We start from the raw sequence: 20,627 nt of genomic DNA on the forward strand, positions 1-20,627 counted from the left end.
TACCACCTGAATGGGGCTTTAGAGAACAAAGATACTCACACAGCCTCATCCTAAGTGTCATGTGCACAGCAGCAGCTCACTACATGCTACTGAACGAGGACGCATGAATGAGTGTAAGGTAAGGGTCATTTCACCAACCCAGTATGAGCTCCACCCTCCTAATAACAAAAAGGTAACTATCATATATGTAATGCCAAGCGCTGTGCCAGGCTTTATGTATACATGTTACCCCTGATCTTCACAACCACCTGAAAGGTAGATATTATCACCAACTTGGAAATACGGAAACTAGATGGTTTCAGATGGTAATAACGACGGTTAAGGTCACGAGCAGAGCAACAGAACTGCGATTCAAACCCAGGTCAGCTTCACTTCAAAACCCACACTCCTGTACCTCCAAACTGTTACCCTGATGCTGAAACGTTTTAAGCACTTCCTGTGGTTTAAAGATTGGGCCTGAGGTTTTAGGTATGCATTTCCTTGCCTTACTTCTTTCCTACTTAATTTGATCCCCCTTGAGGGCCCATGACCACTGTTACAGTGCTCATGCTGCCGGCCACATATTTAAATGCTCAATGAACATGTGCTGAATAAGGGATAAATCAAAAATCTTTATTTAGTTCAGTATTTCTCAAATTCAGAGTCATTTTATACTTACAGGCTTCACCAGATATAAAATAATCATGCTAAAGATTTTTTTTTTTCTGCACTAACTTCAAAGAGTGACAACATTCCAGTTTCTGAAAAACCTGCCTTTCCATTGTTTAATCCACATGCTTAAACTTTCCTACATAAATTACATAAGTGATTTTTACCCTGGCAGGCCCTCCAGAAAGCACCCTTGTTTTGTGGCGGTCTTAATAGTCTCATCACATCTGTATGGTGATCCCCATCTTTGCTGACAGCTTTAATCACTACTTACAGGCTGGCACTTCCAAATTTAGCTCTGGCCGGTGGCAGTGGCTGCTCTGTGTGCAAACATGGTTTTCCTTTCTCCCTGGGGGTAGGGCAAGACTAAATTTCCCATCTTCCTTTACAGTTAAGTAGGGCTTCCCTGGTAGCTCAGTTGATAAAGAATCTGCCTGCAATGCGGGAGACCTGGGTTCAATCCCTTGGCTGGGAAGACCTCCTGGAGGAGGGCATGGCAACCCACTCCAGTATTCTTGACTGGAGAATCCCCATGGACAGAGGAGCCTGGTGAGCTACAGTCCATGGGGTCACAAAGAGTCACGACTAAGCACAGCACAGCAGAGCAGCACAGAGCTATAAAAATAAGTCCCGCCGGTGGAGTAGGGAGAGAACATATCTACTTCCAGGTCAGGTGCCTAAGAACCTTCCTGGGCAACCTTCCCTGCTTTTCTCCCTCTCTGCTGGTACAGGTGAGGATAAAAGGCCCTGGAGTCAGACAGCCACCCAAGGGACTACACGGAGCAGAGCACCCCACCTTTCACTCACATCACACTGTGACTAAAGTAAGAAACACTCCCTCTGGCGAAACACTGCAGGAAAGACATGAGCACAGGACAGAAGTGACCAGTTTTCAAGGAGTGATGAAAGAGAATAGACGGCTCAGAAATCTGAGGCTTTGAAGGGCTGGAGAAAACAACTGCCTCTAGACCTCAGAGAGTAAAGGGGAAGACTGAAACAGGCTCTGAATGACAAAGGCCCAGTCAACTTTCTCAGCTGTAAAATGTGACCCAGATGAAGGGTGACGCCTTCAGCTTAGATGGCCTTTCTATCAAGTTGAATAAAAGTGGTACGGACACCCTCCAATGTTCACAGCATGCTATTCACAATAGCCAAGAGGATGAAGCAATACAAGTGTCCATGGGTGACTAAATGGATGAAGAATACACACACTCATACCATGAAATATTATTTAGCCTAAAATAAAGGAAATCAAGGGCTTCCCTTGGGGCTCAGCTAGTAAAGAATCTGCCTGCAATGCGGGAGACCTGGGTTCAATCCCTGGGTTGGGAAGATGCCCTGGAGAAGGGAAAGGCTACCCACACCAGTATTCTGGCCTGGAGAATCCCATGGACTGTATAGTCCATGGTGTCACAAAGAGTTGGACACAACTGAGCAACTTTCACTTCACTTTACTCCAAAGGAAATCTTGCCACATAATACAATATGGATGAACCTTGAGGACATTATGCTAATTAATGTCACAAAAGACAGGTGTGGACCAGTCTTACCCTGGAGATGTGGTTCCCAAGCCTGGCTAGTCAGTGAGAATGCAGGTGGGTTCTAATAATACAGATTCCCAGGTCCCACCTCTGAGATTCTGACTGAGGACAGGTATGGGCTAGAAGACTGAAAATTAGCTCAGTGTGGACTGCTGCCATGGCTCTTCTACGACTGTTAGAATCACAGTGTACAGTAAATGTCTACTTGTCTGTCTTGCTGCAAGGCTGTGAGCATCTTGAGAACAAAAGCCTTGTTTTCCTTTTCCTGGTATTAGTAGCAATCAGAGACCATATAACGCTTCTGAGCGGTCAAGACATGTTTACTGAGCAGAACAGTACACTGTCATCTTGTTGTTTTTAAATTTCAGACTGCACTTCTACCCAGGTATGTGAGTGTAATTTAGTAGCAGCAAATATATAATTGCAATGTCGAATTTTTTCCCAAAATGTGTCCTCAGCCAATAGTGAGGGCATCTTCTATTATTTAAGAATCAGATACCCTGCCCTTGAGGAGACTGGAAAGAACCTAGAAAATACATGAAATGCTATCTTTACCAAATAATTATTTCGTTTAGCATTCTACAGACTTAAAGCTCATAGCCAGGAGAAGCGCTCTTGCATGCCCTCACCCCGCCGTGCCGCCCTGTACTGCCATTTGCAGGTGCAGAGACGACGGGCACAATTCCAAAGGGTAGATTAAAGTCCTGACGCCCCTTTTATCTCACACTGCACCCTCTTCTTCCTGGTCTCCTCTTCTACTTCATTTAGCAGCCAGGACAAAATGTAAGATGTTAAACTCCCAGACTTTAACAATGTTCTCAGATTTAAGTAGCATAAGCAGAGCACAATAAAACGACTGGTCTTTTCAACCACATATGGATTCAATCAAACTGATATTTTGGTTACTGACGCTGTAAGTTACATCCTTAGTAGACATCCTGAGGGCCTGAGCATTTTTTTTCTATTCTGACTGCCCCTAACAAGCTTTTGTACTGAAAAATCATACTGACTGGTTCTCTCCCAGCCCCCTGTGCAGATGAATAGTGGGTGAGCGGCTTATGATACACCTCTGTAGGTATATGCCCACCACATGGAGAAACGTCAATCTCAACTCAAAAAACAGTTTGTGGAATTGGCACAGTTACATGGAACAATTAAGAATGTGATTCTTATTTTTTAGAAGAACTCTCCACCTCTGTGCAGTGTATATAAAGTCACACACACACACACACACACACACACACACAACACATACATTTGCGAGATTCCTTGCAGCCTTGGCAGGGAGCTAGACATTCTGATTCTGAGGTTCAAAATACCCTTAAGAGAGATTAAAATTTGAATAGAAATTCCTTCACAAGTCAATCAGACTTTAGTCACTTAAGACATGAGAGAGACAACGACAGAGAGAAAACAAAAGCAGACCCATCCATGAGTTCCCAAAAAGGATGTAGCATAGTATCAAATATCTCAGAGAACATCTTGGCATGGTCCCAGAGAATGGGCCCAGAACATTTGGATGATGATGGCTCAGTGAGGACTCCTACACTAGGGGACAAAAACCAGAGGATGAAAAGTCTTTGAGCTGGAGAGTAGTAAGGTGTTTCAAGAGTAAAATTCAGAGTATTCTTATTTTATTTTAGTTGAATACATGATTAAGTACTTCCTTTTCATACTTAACTCATCTTACCTGCTTACTGATGAATAACTGGACATGCTTTATGTGTGTAGACACATTTTCTGAAAAGGTCCACACTTGGCAATTAAGTGTATACCTTCTATCAGGAAGATTAATGGGCTTCTGATGAGGGAGAGTGAACTTAAGGCTCTGAAAACTTCTGGCCAAAAAATTAGATGAGCTACTATTGGAGGATGATCCAACTTTTTTTTTTTTTAGTGTCAGTTTTTATTTATTTATTTATTTTTCATCTTGATTTTATTTTATTTTTTAACTTTACAATATTGTATTGGTTTTGCCATATATCAAAAGGAATCTGCCACAGGTATACATGTGTTCCACATCCTGAACCCTCCTCCCTCTTCCCTCCCCATACCATCCCTCTGGGTCGTCCCAGTGCACCAGCCCCAAGCATCCAGTATCGTGCATCGAACCTGGACTGGCGACTCGTTTCATATATGATATTATAAATATTTCAATGCTATTCTCCCAAATCATCCTACCCTCTCCCTCTCCCCCAGAGTCCAAAAGACTGTTCTATACATCAGTGTCTCTTTTGCTGTCTTGTACACAGGGTTATTGTTACCATCTTTCTAAACTCCATATATGTGCGTTAGTATACTGTATTGGTGTTTTTCTTTCTGGCTTACTTCACTCTGTATAATAGGCTCCAGTTTCATCCACCTCATTAGAACTGGTTCAAATGTATTCTTTTTAATGGCTGAGTAATACTCCATTGTGTATATGTACCACAGCTTTCTTAGCCATTCATCTGCTGATGGGCATCTAGGTTGCTTCCCTGTCCTGGCTATTATAAACAGTGCTGCGATGAACATCGGGGTACACGTGTCTCTATCCCTTCTGGTTTCCTCAGAGTGTATGCCCAGCAGTGGGACTGCTGGATCATAAGGCAGTTCTAGTTCCAGTTTTTTAAGGCATCTCCAACTTTTTCATGAGTCATTGAGTGACCCAGAGCCGGTGCTATGAAAAATGAACACAAGCGCTGAAGTGGAACTTGAAGAGTGTTTTCCTTTATTCCTACCACCAAGGAGATGGCAGATGGACCGTGGTGACTGAGGGCGCTTAACCGCCAGCCCAAGAGCAGAGCCAACATGTGGCATATTCTTACACTTGTCTGTTAAGTGATACAACAGCTATTACAGTGATGTCAAAATAAAAGTTGAAAAAAAAAAAACACCTACAAGGACAACTTGAATGAGGAAGAAAGATCACATAATTGGTGGTAACTCTGATCTGGGGAGAAACTGTAAGAATTTCTACAAAATACATCCAGGCTTCCCTGGTGGCTCAGAGGTTAAAGCATCTGCCTCCAATGCCGGAGACCTGGGTTCAATCCCTGGGTCGGGAAGATCCCCTGGAGAAGGAAATGGTAACCCACTCCAGAATTCTTGCCTGGAGAATCCCATGGACGGAGAAGCCTGGTAGGCTACAGTCCACAGAGTCGCAAAGAGTCAGACACGACTGAGAGACTTCACTCACTCACTCTACAAAATATAGAGTTTGACCAAGAGTTTACAACTCACTAGGTACTTGTGACTAAGTAATGTCTTTTAAAACCCTGCTATTCTTTTTGTCCATCTCTTTGAAATCCTCTGAGTTCAAGACTTTTCTCAAGAAGAGCCACCTCCTATTTAGATCTATACAAAAAAGATGACCTGGATAACCATAATGTTGTGATCACCCAGACATCCTGGAGTGCAAAGTCAAATGGGTCTTAGGAAGCATCACTATGAACAAAGCTAGTAGAGATGATAGAATTCCAGGTGAGTTATTTCAAACCCTAGAAGATGAAGCTGTGAAAGTGCTGCACTTAATATGCCAGCAAATTTAGAAAACTCAGCAGTGGCCACAGGACTTGAAAAGGTCAGTTTTCATTCCAATCCCAAAGAAGGGCAATGCCAAAGAATGTTCAAACTACTGCACAATTGTACTCATTTCACATGCTAGAAGGTAACACTCAAAATCCTTCAGGCTAGGCTTAAACAGTATGTGAACCAAGAACTTCCAGGTGTATAAGCTGGATTTAGAAAGGGCAGAGGAACCAGAGATCAAATTGCCAACATCCACTGAATCACAGAAAAAACAAGAGAATTCCAGAAAAACATCTACTTCTGCTTCATTGACTACACTAAAGCCTTTGACTTTGTGGATCACAACAAACTGTGGAAAATTCTGAAAGAGATGGGAATATCAGACCACCTTACCTGCCTCCTGAGAGACCAGTATGCAGGTCAAAAAGCAACAGAACCAGACATGGAACGAGAGACTTATTCAAAATTGGGAAAGGAATACGTAAAGGTTGTATATTGTCACCCTGCTTATTTAACTTATTTACAGAATACATCATGTGAAATGCCAGGTTGGATGAAGCACAAATCAGGACTGGAATCAAGATTGCCAGGAGAAATATCAATAACCTCAGATATGCAGATGACACCACCTTTATGGCAAAAAACAAAGAGGAACTAAAGAGTTCTTGATGAAGGTGAAAGAGGAGAGTAAAAAAGCTCACATAAAACTCAGCATTCAAAAACCTAAGATCATGGCATCTGGTCCCATCACTTCATGGCAAATATATGGGGAAACAATGGAAACAGTGAGAGATTATTTTCTTGGGCTCCATAATTACTGCAGACGGTGACTGCAGCCATGAAATTAAAAGATGCTTGCTCCTTGGAAGAAAAGCTATGACAAACCTATACAGTGTATTAAAAAGCAGAGACATTACTTTGCCAAAATAAACTTTGGTCCATATAGTCAAAACTATGGTTTTTCCAGTAGTCATGTACAGATGTGAGAGCTGGACCATAAAGAAGGCTGAGTGCCTAAGAACTGATGCTTAAAACTGTGGTGTTGGAGAAGACTCTTGAGACTCCCTTGGACCGCAAGGAGATCCAACCAGTCAATCCTAAAGGAGATCAGTCCTGAATATTCAATGGAAGGACTGATGCTGAAGCTGAAGCTCCAATATTTGGGCCACCTGATGTGAAGAGCCAACTCATTGAAAAAGACTCTGATGGTAGGAAAGATTGAAGGCAGGAGGAGAAGTGGATGACAGTGGATGAGATGGTTGAATGGCGTCAGTGACTCAATGGACATGTGTTTGAGCAAACTCTGGGAGATGGTGAAAGACAGGGAAACCTGGCGTGCTACAGTCCATGGGGTCACAAAGAGTCAGACACAACTGAACAGCTGAGCGACAACCTATTTAGATTGATTCACCAGGCTACTCTGGCTGCCTGTCTAAGCTATTGTTTCCCAGCACCAACAAATCTACTAGTACTTATAACTGATGCATGACTTGTTTTTTGGTATCTTTCTTAAGTGATTCTTCTGTCCTCATTACAGTCCTGGACAGGCTAAGCACTGGAATGCCCACCAAGCACATAACTCCACAATCCCTTCTACAGAAACGGCCATACATGGACAACTGGCTGGACAGATATTGAGACCTGACCCAACAGTAGTCAAGCAATAAACTGGCCAGAGGCCTCTGAGCTGGTCTTGCGCAAAGCTTCTGATAGGGATGATAACTGAGCCTAACTGAGCCTCTCTTGAGGTCCGTTTGAAATGGACATAAGAGGGAAAGCCAAACTACTAAAGAGAGGTGGAAAAGCCTAAAAAATGCACAAACGCACAAATAAATCAAAGACAGAGAAAGTAGACCTTATTGATAAATAATTAGCAAATAAGATACACAAAAACCAAAAACCCTGGAAGCTAGCTAAGGGAGAGAATACTACAAACTTCAACCTCCACGTAAACAGACATTATTTATGAATTTATGAAGTCGCTCAGTCTTGTCCGACTCTTTGCGACCCCATGGACTGTAGCCTACCAGGCCCTTCCATCCATGGGATTTTCCAGGCAAGAATACTGGAGTGGGTTGCCATTGCCTTCTCCAGGGGAACTTCTTGACCCAGGGATCGAACCCGGGTCTCCCGCATTGTAGGCAGACGCTTTACCGTCTGAGCCACAAGGGAGGCCCAAACAGACATTAGAAACCAGCAAAGCTAATCTAGAGCCCACACTGGAATAGGAAGATCAGTGGAGACTGAATGAAAAGGGGGAGAGGGCAATGGGTTCCTCATGATGGAGGAACACAGATAAAACCATCCTCACAAAAAGGGAGCCCCACAGAGTGGGGAATACTGAGAACAGGGCTTCAGACGTCATCAAAGCAGTGGCTCCTAGGGAATAGACAGAGGGCCCTGAAAGATCCTGGGACCAGAGGAAGCAGGCCTAGAGGAGACATAAGGGACAGGAATCCCTTGGAGTCTTGAAGGAGATAAGCTATAGATATTAAAGATCCTACAACACAAATGAGAAACAAAATCAGAAGACACATCAACCTACACACATCGCCCCTCGTAAACCTTAGGAAAAAAACTCTATTAAGTAAAATGGACTGCACTGAGGTTTCTCTGAACTAAAAACTAGTACACCATCCAAACCTCTGACTACCACCTTAATAGAGTAACTACTACAAATGATTCAGGAAAAGATGAGACATTTGAAATGAATTGGAGTAATATTTATATCAGATCAGATAAGATCAGTCGCTCAGTCATGTCTGACTCTTTGCGACCCCATGCATCGCAGCACGCCAGGCCTCCCTGTCCATCACCAACTCCTGGAGTTCACCCAGACCCACGTCCATCGAGTCCATGATGCCATCCAGCCATCTCATCCTCTGTCGTCCCCTTCTCCTCCTGCCCCCAATCCCTCCCAGCATCGGGGTCTTTTCCAATGAGTCAACTCTTCGCATGAGGTGGCCAAAGTACTGGAGTTTCAGCTTTAGCATCATTCCTTCCAAAGAAATCCCAGGGCTGATCTCCTTCAGAATGGACTGGTTGGATCTCCTTGCAGTCCAAGGGACTCTCAAGAGCCTTCTCCAACACCACAGTTCAAAAGCATCAATTCTTCGGTACTCAGCCTTCTTCACAGTCCAACTCTGACATCCATATATGACCACAGGAAAAACCATAGCCTTGACTAGACGAACCTTTGTTGGCAAAGTAATGTCTCTGCTTTTGAATATGATATCTAGGTTGGTCATAACTTTCCTTCCAAGGAGTAAGCGTCTTTTAATTTCATGGCTGCAGTCACCATCTGTAGTGATTTTGGAGCCCCCAAAAATAAAGTCTGACACTGTTTCCACTGTTTCCCCATCTATTTCCCATGAAGTGGTGGGATTGGATGCCATCATCTTAGTTTTCTGAATGTTGAGCTTTAAGCCCACTTTTTCACTCTCCACTTTCACTTTCATCAAGAGGCTCTTTAGTTCCTCTTCACTTTCTGCCATAAGGGTGGTGTCATCTGCATATCTGAGGGGATTGATATTTCTCCCGGCAATCTTGATTCCAGCTTGTGTTTCTTCCAGTCCAAAGTTTCTCATGCTGTACTCTGCATAGAAGTTAAATAAACAGGGTGACAATATACAGCCTTGACGAACTCCTTTTCCTATTTGGAACCAGTCTGTTGTTCCATGTCCAGTTCTAACTGCAGTAATTTGAGTGTTCTTTGGCATTGCCTTTCTTTGGGATTGGAATGAAAACTGACCTTTTCCAGTCCTGTGGCCACTGCTGAGTTTTCCAAATTTGCTGGCATATTGAGTGCAGCACTTTCACAGCATCATCTTTCAGGATTTGGAGTAGCTCAACTGGAATTTCATCACCTCCACTAGCTTTGTTCGTAGTGATGCTTTCTAAGGCCCACTTGACTTCACATTCCAGGATGTCTGGCTCTAGGTCAGTGATCACACCATCCTGATTATCTGGGTCGTGAAGATCTTTTTTGTACAGTTCTTCTGTGTATTCTTGCCGTCTCTACTTAATATCTTCTGCTTCTGTTAGGTCCATACCATTTCTGTCCTTTATCGACCTCATCTTTGCATGAAATGTTCCTTTGGTATCTCTGATTTTCTTGAAGAGATCTCTAGTCTTTCCCATTCTGTTGTTTTCCTCTATTTCTTTGCATTGATCACTGAAGAAGGCTTTCTTATCTCTTCTTGCTATTCTTTGGAACTCTGCATTCAGATGTTTATATCTTTCCTTTTCTCCTTTGCTTTTCGCTTCTCTTCTTTGCACAGCTATTTGTAAGGCCTCCCCAGACAGCCATTTTACTTTTTTGCACTTCTTTTCTATGGGAATGGTCTTGATCCCTGTCTCCTGTACAATGTCACGAACCTCATTCCATAGTTCATCAGGCACTCTATCTATCAGATCTAGGCCCTTAAATCTATTTCGCACTTCCACTGTATAATCATAAGGGATTTGATTTAGGTCATACCTGAATGGTCTAGTGGTTTTCCCTACTTTCTTCAATTTAAGTCTGAATTTGGCAATAAGGAGTTCATGGTCTGAGCCACAGTCAGCTCCTGGTCTTGTTTTTGCTGACTGTATAGAGCTTCTCCATCTTTGGCTGCAAAGAATATAATCAATCTGATTTTGGTGTTGACCATCTGGTGATGTCCACGTATAGAGTCTTCTCTTGCGTTGTTGGAAGAGGGTGTTTGTTATGACCAATGCATTTTCTTAGCAAAACCCTATTAGTTTTTGCCCTGCTTCATTCCGTATTCCAAGGCCAAATTTGCCTCTTACTCCAGGTGTTTCTTGACTTCCTACTTTTGCATTCTAGTCCCCTATAATGAAAAGGACATCTTTTTGGGGTGTTAGTTCTAAAAGGTCTTGTGGGTCTTCATAGAACTGTTCCACTTCAGCTTCTTCAGCGTTACTGGTTGGGGCATAGACTTGGATTACTGTGATATTGAATGGTTTGTCTTGGAAACGAACAGAGATCATTCTGTCGTTTTTGAGATTGCATCCAAGTACTGCTTTTCGGACTCTTTTGTTGACCATGATGGCCACTCCATTTCTTCTGAGGGATTCCTGCCCGCAGTAGTAGATATAATGGTCATCTGAGTTAAATTCACCCATTCCAGTCCATTTCAGTTTGCTGATTCCTAGAATGTTGACATTCACTCTTGCCATCTCTTGTTTGACCACTTCCAATTTGCCTTGATTCATGGATCTGACATTCCAGGTTCCTATGCAATATTGCTCTTTACAGCATCAGACCTTGCTTCTATCACCAGTCACATCCACAGCTGGGTATTGTTTTTGCTTTCGCTCCATCCCTTTATTCTTTTTTGGAGTTATTTCTCCACTGATCTCCAGTAGCATATTGGGCACCTACTGACCTGGGGAGTTTCTCTTTCAGTATCCTATCATTTTGCCTTTTCATACTGTTCATGGGGTTCTCAAGGCAAGAATACTGAAGTGGTTTGCCATTCCCTTCTCCAATGGACCACATTCTGTCAAATCTCTCCACCATGACCTGCCCATCTTGGGTTGCCCCACGGGCATGGCTTAGTTTCATTGAGTTAGACAAGGCTGTGGTCCTAGTGTTATTTATATAAGACTATCACAAGAATCAAAATACCTTAGTTGATAAAACTGCATCCCACCATTCCCTTAAAAAATCCACAGAACAGAAAAATATCTGTATTTAATATCCTCACTTAAACGTTCCTAAACAAACATTTGTACATATGAAAAATCATTCCAAATCAGAAATCAAAAACTCAGAACAGAAAAATATAAAAAAGAGGAAGATGAATATCCAGAGATGACTCAGGGAAGAAAATGGGTGAAGAGAGGGAGACAGTAATTTTAGAAACAAACATTTAAATCTAGGGTGCCAAAGAGAGGACAGACAGGAATGAAAGTATAAAAACGGGCGCTAAGGGGAGGAATAAAAATGCCAAGGCAATAAAAATGAAATACAAAAGAGCTAAAAAGTCTAAGAAAAACACTGGTTGCTATAGAATCTAGGCAAAAAAGACCTAACACACGTAATTAAGATTTCTGAAAAATAAAAAACAAAGAACAGAATATGTGAGACTATAATTCAAGAAAAATTTCCAAAAAGAAATAAAGCCTTTTACATTTCAAAGAGCCTTTACATTTCACTAACATCTAAAAAAAATGACCAAGAATAATCAACTGAGATATAGCCTAGTAAAAGTATTATGCTTAAACCACAAAGACAAAAAATCCTTCTGGGCCTTCAGGCAAGAATATCAAATTGCCTACAAAGTAAAGGATATCAGAATGGCACTCGACTTGTCACTACAACATGCAAAGCAAGACTGTAGGAAAGAAAGTGTAAGGCTACATCTTTATATCCAGTCATGTTGTTTTTCAAGTATCAAACCTATGAAAAATAGTTTTAAATATGCACAAAGTCAGTACAGAACTCAGGAACTCTTCCCAAGGAATCTGTTTGAGGAGAGCTTCATTCAACCAAGAGATGATAGTGCTACTCTGGCAAAAGGACTGATGGTGAGTCTTCAGTATATTTAATTTTAGGTCTAAGAAAAAAACGAAGGCATAAAGTAGAAGAAGAGTATATAAATACAAGTGTTATTTGTCCCAACAAAGTATAAAGAACATAACCATTTTTTAATAGTAAAGAGAAGGGGGAAAAGGGAAAGTAGAACACACTCAGTGGTTATCACATGGTAATGAAGTATTATTTAAAGCTCCCAAGGGAAGATAAAGGGGATGCAGGTATTATAAAAAGTATTTAAGGTAAGTCCTACAATAGGTGTTGTCAACTACAGGTGGTGTCAAACTACAGCGAGCAGGTCAAATCTAGGTCTCCATTTATTTATGTAAGTAAAATTTCACTGGAAAACAGCTATTCCCATTCATATACATACTGTCTATGGCTTCTTTATTCTGTATACATTATAGACATATTGATGCAGTCATATTGTCTGCATTAGCAGAGGTGAGTAAGAGAGACAAGAGACAATATAGCCCACAAAAGCCTAAAATAGATATCTGGACCTTTACACAAAAAATTTGCCAACCCCTAATGTGTAACAAAAATACAAACCTTCCTAAACGTCAAACAAATAAAAAAAGAGAAACATAGCAAGTTTTTTAAAAAATGAAGTACTTGACATCAAGAATATTGCTAATACCAATAAATGTAAATGTACTTAACTCATATATTAAAAGAAAAAGATTTCCAGGTTACTTGTAAAACAAAGCAAAACAAAATAAAGTAAAACCAACTTTATGGTGTATACAAGAGAACAAATTACAATCAAAAGGCTAAACATAAAGGAAGAAGCAAAGATATATTAAGCAAATGTAAATAATATGAAATCAGGAGTTGCAATCTTGATATAAGGCAAGGTAAAATTCAGACCACATAGTATGAACACGAATTGCAAAGCTAAAGCAACTACCTTGATAAAGCAGAATGTTACTCAAAGTTTCTAGTGTGAGAAATGCAAAGAGAAAACAACAGACATACAGTTATAGCAAGAGACTTTAACAAACCACTTTCAGACTAAGACACATCAACCAGACAAAAGATTAAGTAAAGATATAGAAGATCTTATAAGGTACAGTTTAAATGTGTGTTTCTGTGTATTACATCCTGATAATAGAGAATACAACTTCTCAAGCACAGATGTGCCAGTCATGAAACTCTCCTAGTGTCAGGCCACAGAGAGAAAAGCCTCAGGAAGTTCCTTAAAGTAGAAATAACACAAATAGCACTCTCTGACCAGAATGCAATGAAACCAGAAATTAATAGCACCATCAAAAACCAGTAATTTTCCAAAGATCCTTCTACCTGGAGGTTAAAAACTGTTTAAAACAAATCTTGCGAGAAAGGGGATATATAAACTAAAATTGCAGAATTTCTTAAAAAATATAAAAGAGATAATAATAAGGACACTACATGTAATAATTATCACTAAAGCAGTGCCAAAGAGCATTTATATTATGACATGTTTTGCATAAGAAGAGGGGAGATGTGTATGTGTACAGAGACATGTCTTTGCTTAGTTTTGCAAAAAAAAAAAAATATGTTAAATCAGAAATCAGTGAAAAAGGTTTATGTAAGGGACAGGAGAAAATAGAATGGAAGAGGTAGGGATATGAGTGTAACCTCTTTGATATAAAAGTTTTGCTTTTGACTGCATCTCAAGGCATGTGGGGTCTTAGTTCCCTGACCAGGGATTGAATCCATTCCTCATGCTATGGAAGCGTCGAGTTCTAGCCACTGGACCACCAGGGAGTTCCCTGATATAATAGTTTTGATTTTTGAAATATATTTTACAAATTCAGAAAACAAAATTAAACCGAAAAGAATGAGAGGCAAACTCTAAAAGTGAACGCAAACATAGGTTTAAAAACATGTTTCCTAACTGTATATCAAATCAGTAATATGACCACACAAAGAAAAGAACTCAATTAACTTTTGAACATGTACCCTGATCATATATAACTATAGTGGAATATATTCTAAACTCAAAAAGACCACAAAGAAGGCCTGAATATTACTTACTTTCTTTGTGGTTGGTGTTATTGACAATGGAGTTGGTGTAATAATTCTGAAACTATTTTGGAGACTCAACTGAGTTCATAAACACAAGGTGCCCTGTGAACACCTTTATATACAAATGAAGTAAAATAATTTTGGACAGTTTTAGGTGTCTTCTCATCCTGACCTTGATGATATTGGCTAGAAAACTCTTTTTTAAAAGTACATAAATGGTAGTATAACAATGTGAATGGGTTATACTTTTTCAAATTTGTATATTATATTTTATTGTGGTAAAAAATGCATATCATAAAATTCACCATCTTAACCATTTCTAAGAGTACATTCAATAGTGTTAAATACATTCACACTGTTGTGTGACCAGTCTCTGGAATTTTATCTTGCAAAATTGAAAATGAATCACAAAACCATTTTCCATAGTAGCTACACCATTCTGTATCTTGTATTTCCATAATCTACAAGGGTTCCAATTGCTCCCCACCCTCACTAACACTTGTTCTTTCTGTGTTTTTGTGTTTTTATGATCGCCATGTGAACATTTGTACAGTGATATTTCATTGTGTTTGACTTGCATTTTCCTAATGATTAGTGGCGCTGAGCATCTTTTCATGTGCTTGCTGGCCATGTATATATATATCATCTTTGGATAAATGTGTATTCAAGTCCTTTGTCCAGTTTTTAACTTGATTGGTTTGTGCTGCTGAGTTGTAGGAATTCTTTATATATTCTGGTTATTAACTCCTTTTCAGATTTGCAAATATTTTCTCCAACTCAACATGTTAACTTTTCACTCTATTGCATCCTTTCATACTCAGAAGTTAAAAATTTTGGTGCAATCCAAGTCAACAAATAAATAAATCTATCATCTTGCTAATTCACTTTGTCTCATCTATTCTTGGTTCCCTTTTTCTTCTCCCCCTGTCTTCTGTGGAATTATTTATGTCATTTCATCTCCACAACTCACTTATTAGTTTTGGTTTTTATCTCTCTTACTTTCTAGTGGTTGCTCTAGTGTTTACATCTTTAACTGATTCTGGCCCACGCTTGAATCATACCACACCACTTCATGCACAGTGCAAGGCTGGCACAGCTGGGCTGAGCACTGGCACCGCAGTTACGATCTTTACCCTCAGTGCACCACAGACTTCCAATTCTTTTGGTGTTGAATTACTGCAGTAATTACTCTGCTTACTGTGGAGGTTGTGGTGCAAAGCTGGAAGATTATCCTCTGAGTTTCTGCTCTGCTTTCAGCTTCCAGGAGTCACTGCACATCTGCACCAGAGGGGTCTCTTTCCTCACTTCCTCACTGGGGACGAGCACCTTCCCAGTGGCAGACTGCTATTGCTCGTTACTGGTGTTAGACTTATTTGGAGGCCAGGCTGCTTCTTGGCCTCCTGGTCTTTGGCAGGCGCTGTGTACCTGCTCTCGGAGGGGACAGGCGGGAGAGTGGTAAGGCCTCCTGCCTGTCCCACCGGTGGCAGCTGAACCCTGCCATGTATCTGTGATGCTTCTCAGGTAGAAGGGGTCTTTCTCTCCTTTCCCAGTGGTCAGACCTCCCTGCTTTGTACTGGGTGAGAATCCTCCAGGTGGTGCAGACCTCTCTGCTTTGTACCAGGTGAGAATCCTCCGAGTGGTACACACCTCTGCTTTGTACCGGGTAAGAATCCTGGACCCGCGAGATCTGCCTGCCCTCCCCTTAGGAGAAGATGGCTTATGCTTCTGCCCTTCTCCCCAAAGTAGCATCTTTTTGCCTGGTTCCTTTGAGAGCAAAGGAAGGAAGATTCTCTAAACTCCTCCTGAAGCAGAAGGAGCTTCTGCTTCTAGCCCTCCTCCAGGGGCCCTGGCGATGAGGGTTTGTTGCCCTAGCCTCAGTGAGTTAAAGGCTTTGGTTTGTATGAGAGGTGTGCCTGGGTAAGCAGCAGGACTTCGTGCCTAGTCCCCAGGAACAAGCAGGCCTGCGTGAGTGATGAGCAAAGCCGGGGGGTCTCTCCAGTCTCTGCCCTGCTCAGTTTTTCCTGTGAGCATCTGTGGAGCTTACATGTGAGAACTCCCCTTGGGCTTGGGGTCCAGAGTTATTCTAAACTGATACGTTATCCCACACCTGGACTTCAGGAAATTTAAAATTTTGTAGCTATTTCTTCTTATTTGCTTTTACGGCCGCCAGTGGTTCCTCTCACGCTCTGTCAACGGTGAACAGTCTGTGTGCCTCAGCTCCCCTAGGAGGCGCTTGTCCCATTTGGGAATTGAATTCCTGTGATTTCCTTATAAATCAGCTTTCATATATGGTTGGGAAGTCACGAGTTTTGTGGGCTATCTGGATTTTTCTCATTAGGAGCAGAGAGGTACAGCTTTCTATAGGCCAAGTGCAAGAAGAATTTAGGCTTACGTTTTGTATGTCTCTGCTTTTTCATTTCACTAAAAAATAATTTTATTGCATTTTATAAAAATATTGCTCTGTGACAGACTGAAATATAAACAATAAAACCAGTCCATCACCACAAATAGTGTGACAAGCACTGTTCTGGTACATGAAGTAGTTCTGCTTATGACAATACTGTCCAATCTGTGGGGGCACAGTTGAGTTATAAGAACTTACAACATACTTATGGAGATAGCACAAAAAGTTCATACTAATTCACACTTAGTAGAGGGTAAGGCAGTAGCAGTTAATAAAGCATTTTCTCTTCCACAGATTTTTTTCTGTGGCCTATCCTAGAGCACTGCTAATTTTCTCCCTTTCAAAAACATGTTCATAGCACTTGTTACAATTTTCCCTGATGGTTAAGGGTTAATTGGGGCTTCCCTGGCAGCTCAGATGGTAAAGAATCTGCCTGCTATGCAGGAGACCTGGGTTCAAACCCTGGGTTGGGAAGATCCCCTGGAGAAGGGAATGGCCACACACTCCAGTATTCTTGCCTGAAGAATTCCATGAACAGAGGAGCCTGGCAGGCCACAGGAATCTTTCAAAATGTCCCAGACTGCCTCTGGAAAAGGCATATCAAAACAAACCACAGATTCTATCAACCAGCAAACATGCTACTAAAGAGAGACATAATGAGAAGAGTAAGTAGACTTGAAGACACTTAGTAAACTGTATCTCTAATTTCTCTGATAAAGAGTTTAGAAACAATAATTCTTCTAAAGTATCTTCTAACACTTTCATTATGGACTTATCCCTTTGCTGCTCTTCCATTTTTTCCAACAAAACAGTGAACACCTCAAGGATGGGGTTGTATTCATCTCTACTTCTCAGTGTCTAGCCCAGTGCCTGGCAAATGGCAGGCTCTGAATGATCATTCATTGAATGAAGCGAATAGATCTGATAACGGTTCTGCCTAGCTTTTTATTGCGGAGAAGGCAATGGCAACCCACTCCAGTACTCTTGCTGGAAAATCCCATGGGTGGAGGAGCGTGGTAGGCTGCAGTCCATGGGGTCATGAAGAGTCGGACACGACTGAGCGACTTCACTTTCATGCATTGGAGAAGGAAATGGCAACCCACTCCAATGTTCTTGCCTGGAGAATCCCACGGATGGGGGAGCCTGGTGGGCTGCCGTCTCTGGGGTTGCACAGAGTCGGACACAACTAAAGCGACTTAGCGGCAGGAGCAGCAGCAGCTTTTTCTTGAATCTTTTTCTTCTGGGCATATCTTTCTCTTACCACCCTTCCCCTTTCCTTTTTTGTGAGTGTATATGAATCAGTTCCCGGAGAAGGCAATGGCACCCCACTCCATTACTCTTGCTTGGAAAATGCCATGGACGGAGGAGCCTGGTAGGCTGTAGTCCATGGGGTCGCTAAGAGTCGGACACGACTGAGCGACTTCACTTTCACCTTTCACTTTCATGTACTGGAGAAGGAAATGGCACCCCACTCCAGTGTTCTTGCCTGGAGAATCCCAGGGACGGTGGAGCCTGGTGGGCTGCCGTCTATGGGGTCGCAGAGAGTCAGACACAACTGAAGCGACTTAGCAGCAGCAGCAGCATGAATCAGTTCCACAGAATCCCTACCCACCAGCGTCTGCTTGGCTCCCAAGTAGTCACTACTATTTGAAGACTGTTCCGCCAACCCTATCCGCCTGGTCAGTTGGCCTCACATGTCTAATAGGGCTGAGATAGTTCTGGCTCTGTTCTTTGCTTGGATAACCTGGCAGCCTGCTTGATGGTCAGCCTTTGTAGCCAGATGTGTTTCTTACAACCACCTCAGGGCCTGGGCAAATGGATTCCTATCTGAACCTACCTATTTTCCTCCTCATTGGTCACGTGCATTCAGGGGCTTACATACCTCAGCCTCTGAGCCTCCTTGAGTCATAGTAGGTATTTCATCTTATGCTAATATACATTATTAGTTTTCCATACACTGTGATAAATCTTCCATTTGGATATATAAGGAGAATGCCATCAAAAGCAGAAATTACAGTTTCTTCCCCCTCTTTTGAACCTTTCAAAATTCCTAACATAGTATGTGCCCAGAGTAGACAGATACACAATTATTGAATGAGAGAATGAGTTGAATGCTGCATTGAAAGTTCTTCATAGGTTCCCTCCAAGAATTCAGTCAATTTACATTTATAGTGGTCCTTTTCTTTTTGTCAACAGCTCATCTTTACTTCTTCACATATCTCCATGGGAAAACTAACGTGGAGGTTAACTGATAAATCTCTTAGAGGACCAAACAATACCTTGCAGTTCAATATGGTTCACATTTTCCCATAATCATATATGAACGAATCTCACTATTCCCATAAACTCTAGAGAAAAGAAACACTTACCCAGCCTTAGCAACACTGATGGTTTGCTGCTCCATTGCTTCGTGGATACTAGTTCTGTCATGCTCTTTGAGGCTATTAAATTCATCGATACAGCAGAGGCCAGCATCTGCGAGGACTAATGCTCCCGCCTCCAAATTCCATTCTCCTGAGTCTTTTACAGCAGTTACCGTCAGACCTAAGGAAATGAGCAAGCTATGTTAGCTTTTATTTGGAAAGCATGTCTTATAACTATGAAGCTTATATCCTATAAACTTTTTCATGATTATTACATTTCTTATAGTAATGTGTGATCCGTGATCTTTGCTGTTACTATTGTAACTGCAGATGTGGTAGAAATAGTAAGAAAACTAGAATTAGAAGTGGAGCCTGGAGATGTGCCTGAATTGCTACAATCTCATGATAAAACTTTATGAAGAGTTGCTTCTTATGATGAGCAAAGAGAGTGGTTTCTTGGGATGGAATCTACTGCTGAAGATGCTATGAAGATTACTGAAAGAACAACAAAGGATTTAGAATATTACATAGACTTAGTTGATAAAACAGCAGCAGGATTTGAGAGATTGACTCCAATTTGAACAAAGCTCTACTGTGGGCAGATATTATTGCCTGCTACAGAAAAATCACTGGTGAAAGGAAGAGCCAACTGGTGCGGCAAACTTCATTACTGTCTCATTTAAGACATTGGCACAGCCGCCCCAGCCTTCAGAAACCATCACTCTGATCAGTCAGCAGCTATCAACATCAAGACAAGAACCTCCACCAGCAAAAAGATCATGACTTACTCAAGATAATGACTTACTCAGATGACGATTTGCATGTTTTAGCAATAAAGTACTTTTTAATTAAATACGTATGGTTTTTTTAGATGTAATGCTACCGTATATCTAATAGACTACATTATAGTATAAATATAACTTTTATATGAATTGGGAACCCAAAAAACTTCCTGTAGACTTGCTTTACTGCAGTGGTCTAGAACTTGCAGTATCTCTGAGATCTCAGTTTACTTATCTACAAAAAAAAAAAGGATATATTATTTATCCAGGCCTCAGTTTACTTATCAATAAAAAAAAGGATAATGATAGAACATTTTACTTAAAGATTCTTGGATATTCAAATAGAATATAAATAAAGCTTTTTGAAAGGTGTAAGATACACAGTGAGTGAGTAATTATAATAATTATTGTTGATAAAAATTGATGAACCTCTGGCTAGACTGATGGAGGAGAAAGAAGAAAAGTTATAAATAGAAGACACAGTTATGAATATCAGGAATGAAAGAGGGGACATCACTATAGACTCTAAGGACATTAATAATAAGAAAATACAATGAACAACTCTATGTTCTAACTTGGAGGAAATAGTCACATTCTCTAAAATACATAAAATGACAAAGTTTATCTAAAAAGGAATAGATATCTTGCAAAATCCTGTATCTACTTTGAAAATTGACTCTGTAGTTAAAAATGATGCAACATATAGGCTGAGATGACTTCAGGGTGAATCCTACCAGACATTTATGGAAGAAATAATACCGATTCTACACAAAACTTTCAAAAATATACAGAAACAAGGAACACTTCCTAACTCATTTATTGAAGCCA

General features: G+C 41.0%; 1 protein-coding gene across 4 annotated transcripts in view; it reads right to left on the reverse strand.

Annotated features, from left to right (window-relative positions):
• MCM9 (minichromosome maintenance 9 homologous recombination repair factor) overlaps positions 1-20,627 on the reverse strand; it is a 94,108-nt gene that overhangs the window by 11,489 nt on the left and 61,992 nt on the right. For all 4 annotated transcript variants that reach the window (XM_025294765.3, XM_025294767.3, XM_025294766.3 and 1 more), the window contains one exon: positions 19,024-19,198. In XM_025294765.3, coding sequence (XP_025150550.2) covers positions 19,024-19,198 — 175 coding nt within the window. The remainder of the gene's footprint in view (positions 1-19,023; positions 19,199-20,627) is intronic.

This window comes from Bubalus bubalis, chromosome 10 (genome assembly GCF_019923935.1).
Source record: "Bubalus bubalis isolate 160015118507 breed Murrah chromosome 10, NDDB_SH_1, whole genome shotgun sequence".
NCBI classification, from domain to species: domain Eukaryota; kingdom Metazoa; phylum Chordata; class Mammalia; order Artiodactyla; family Bovidae; genus Bubalus; species Bubalus bubalis.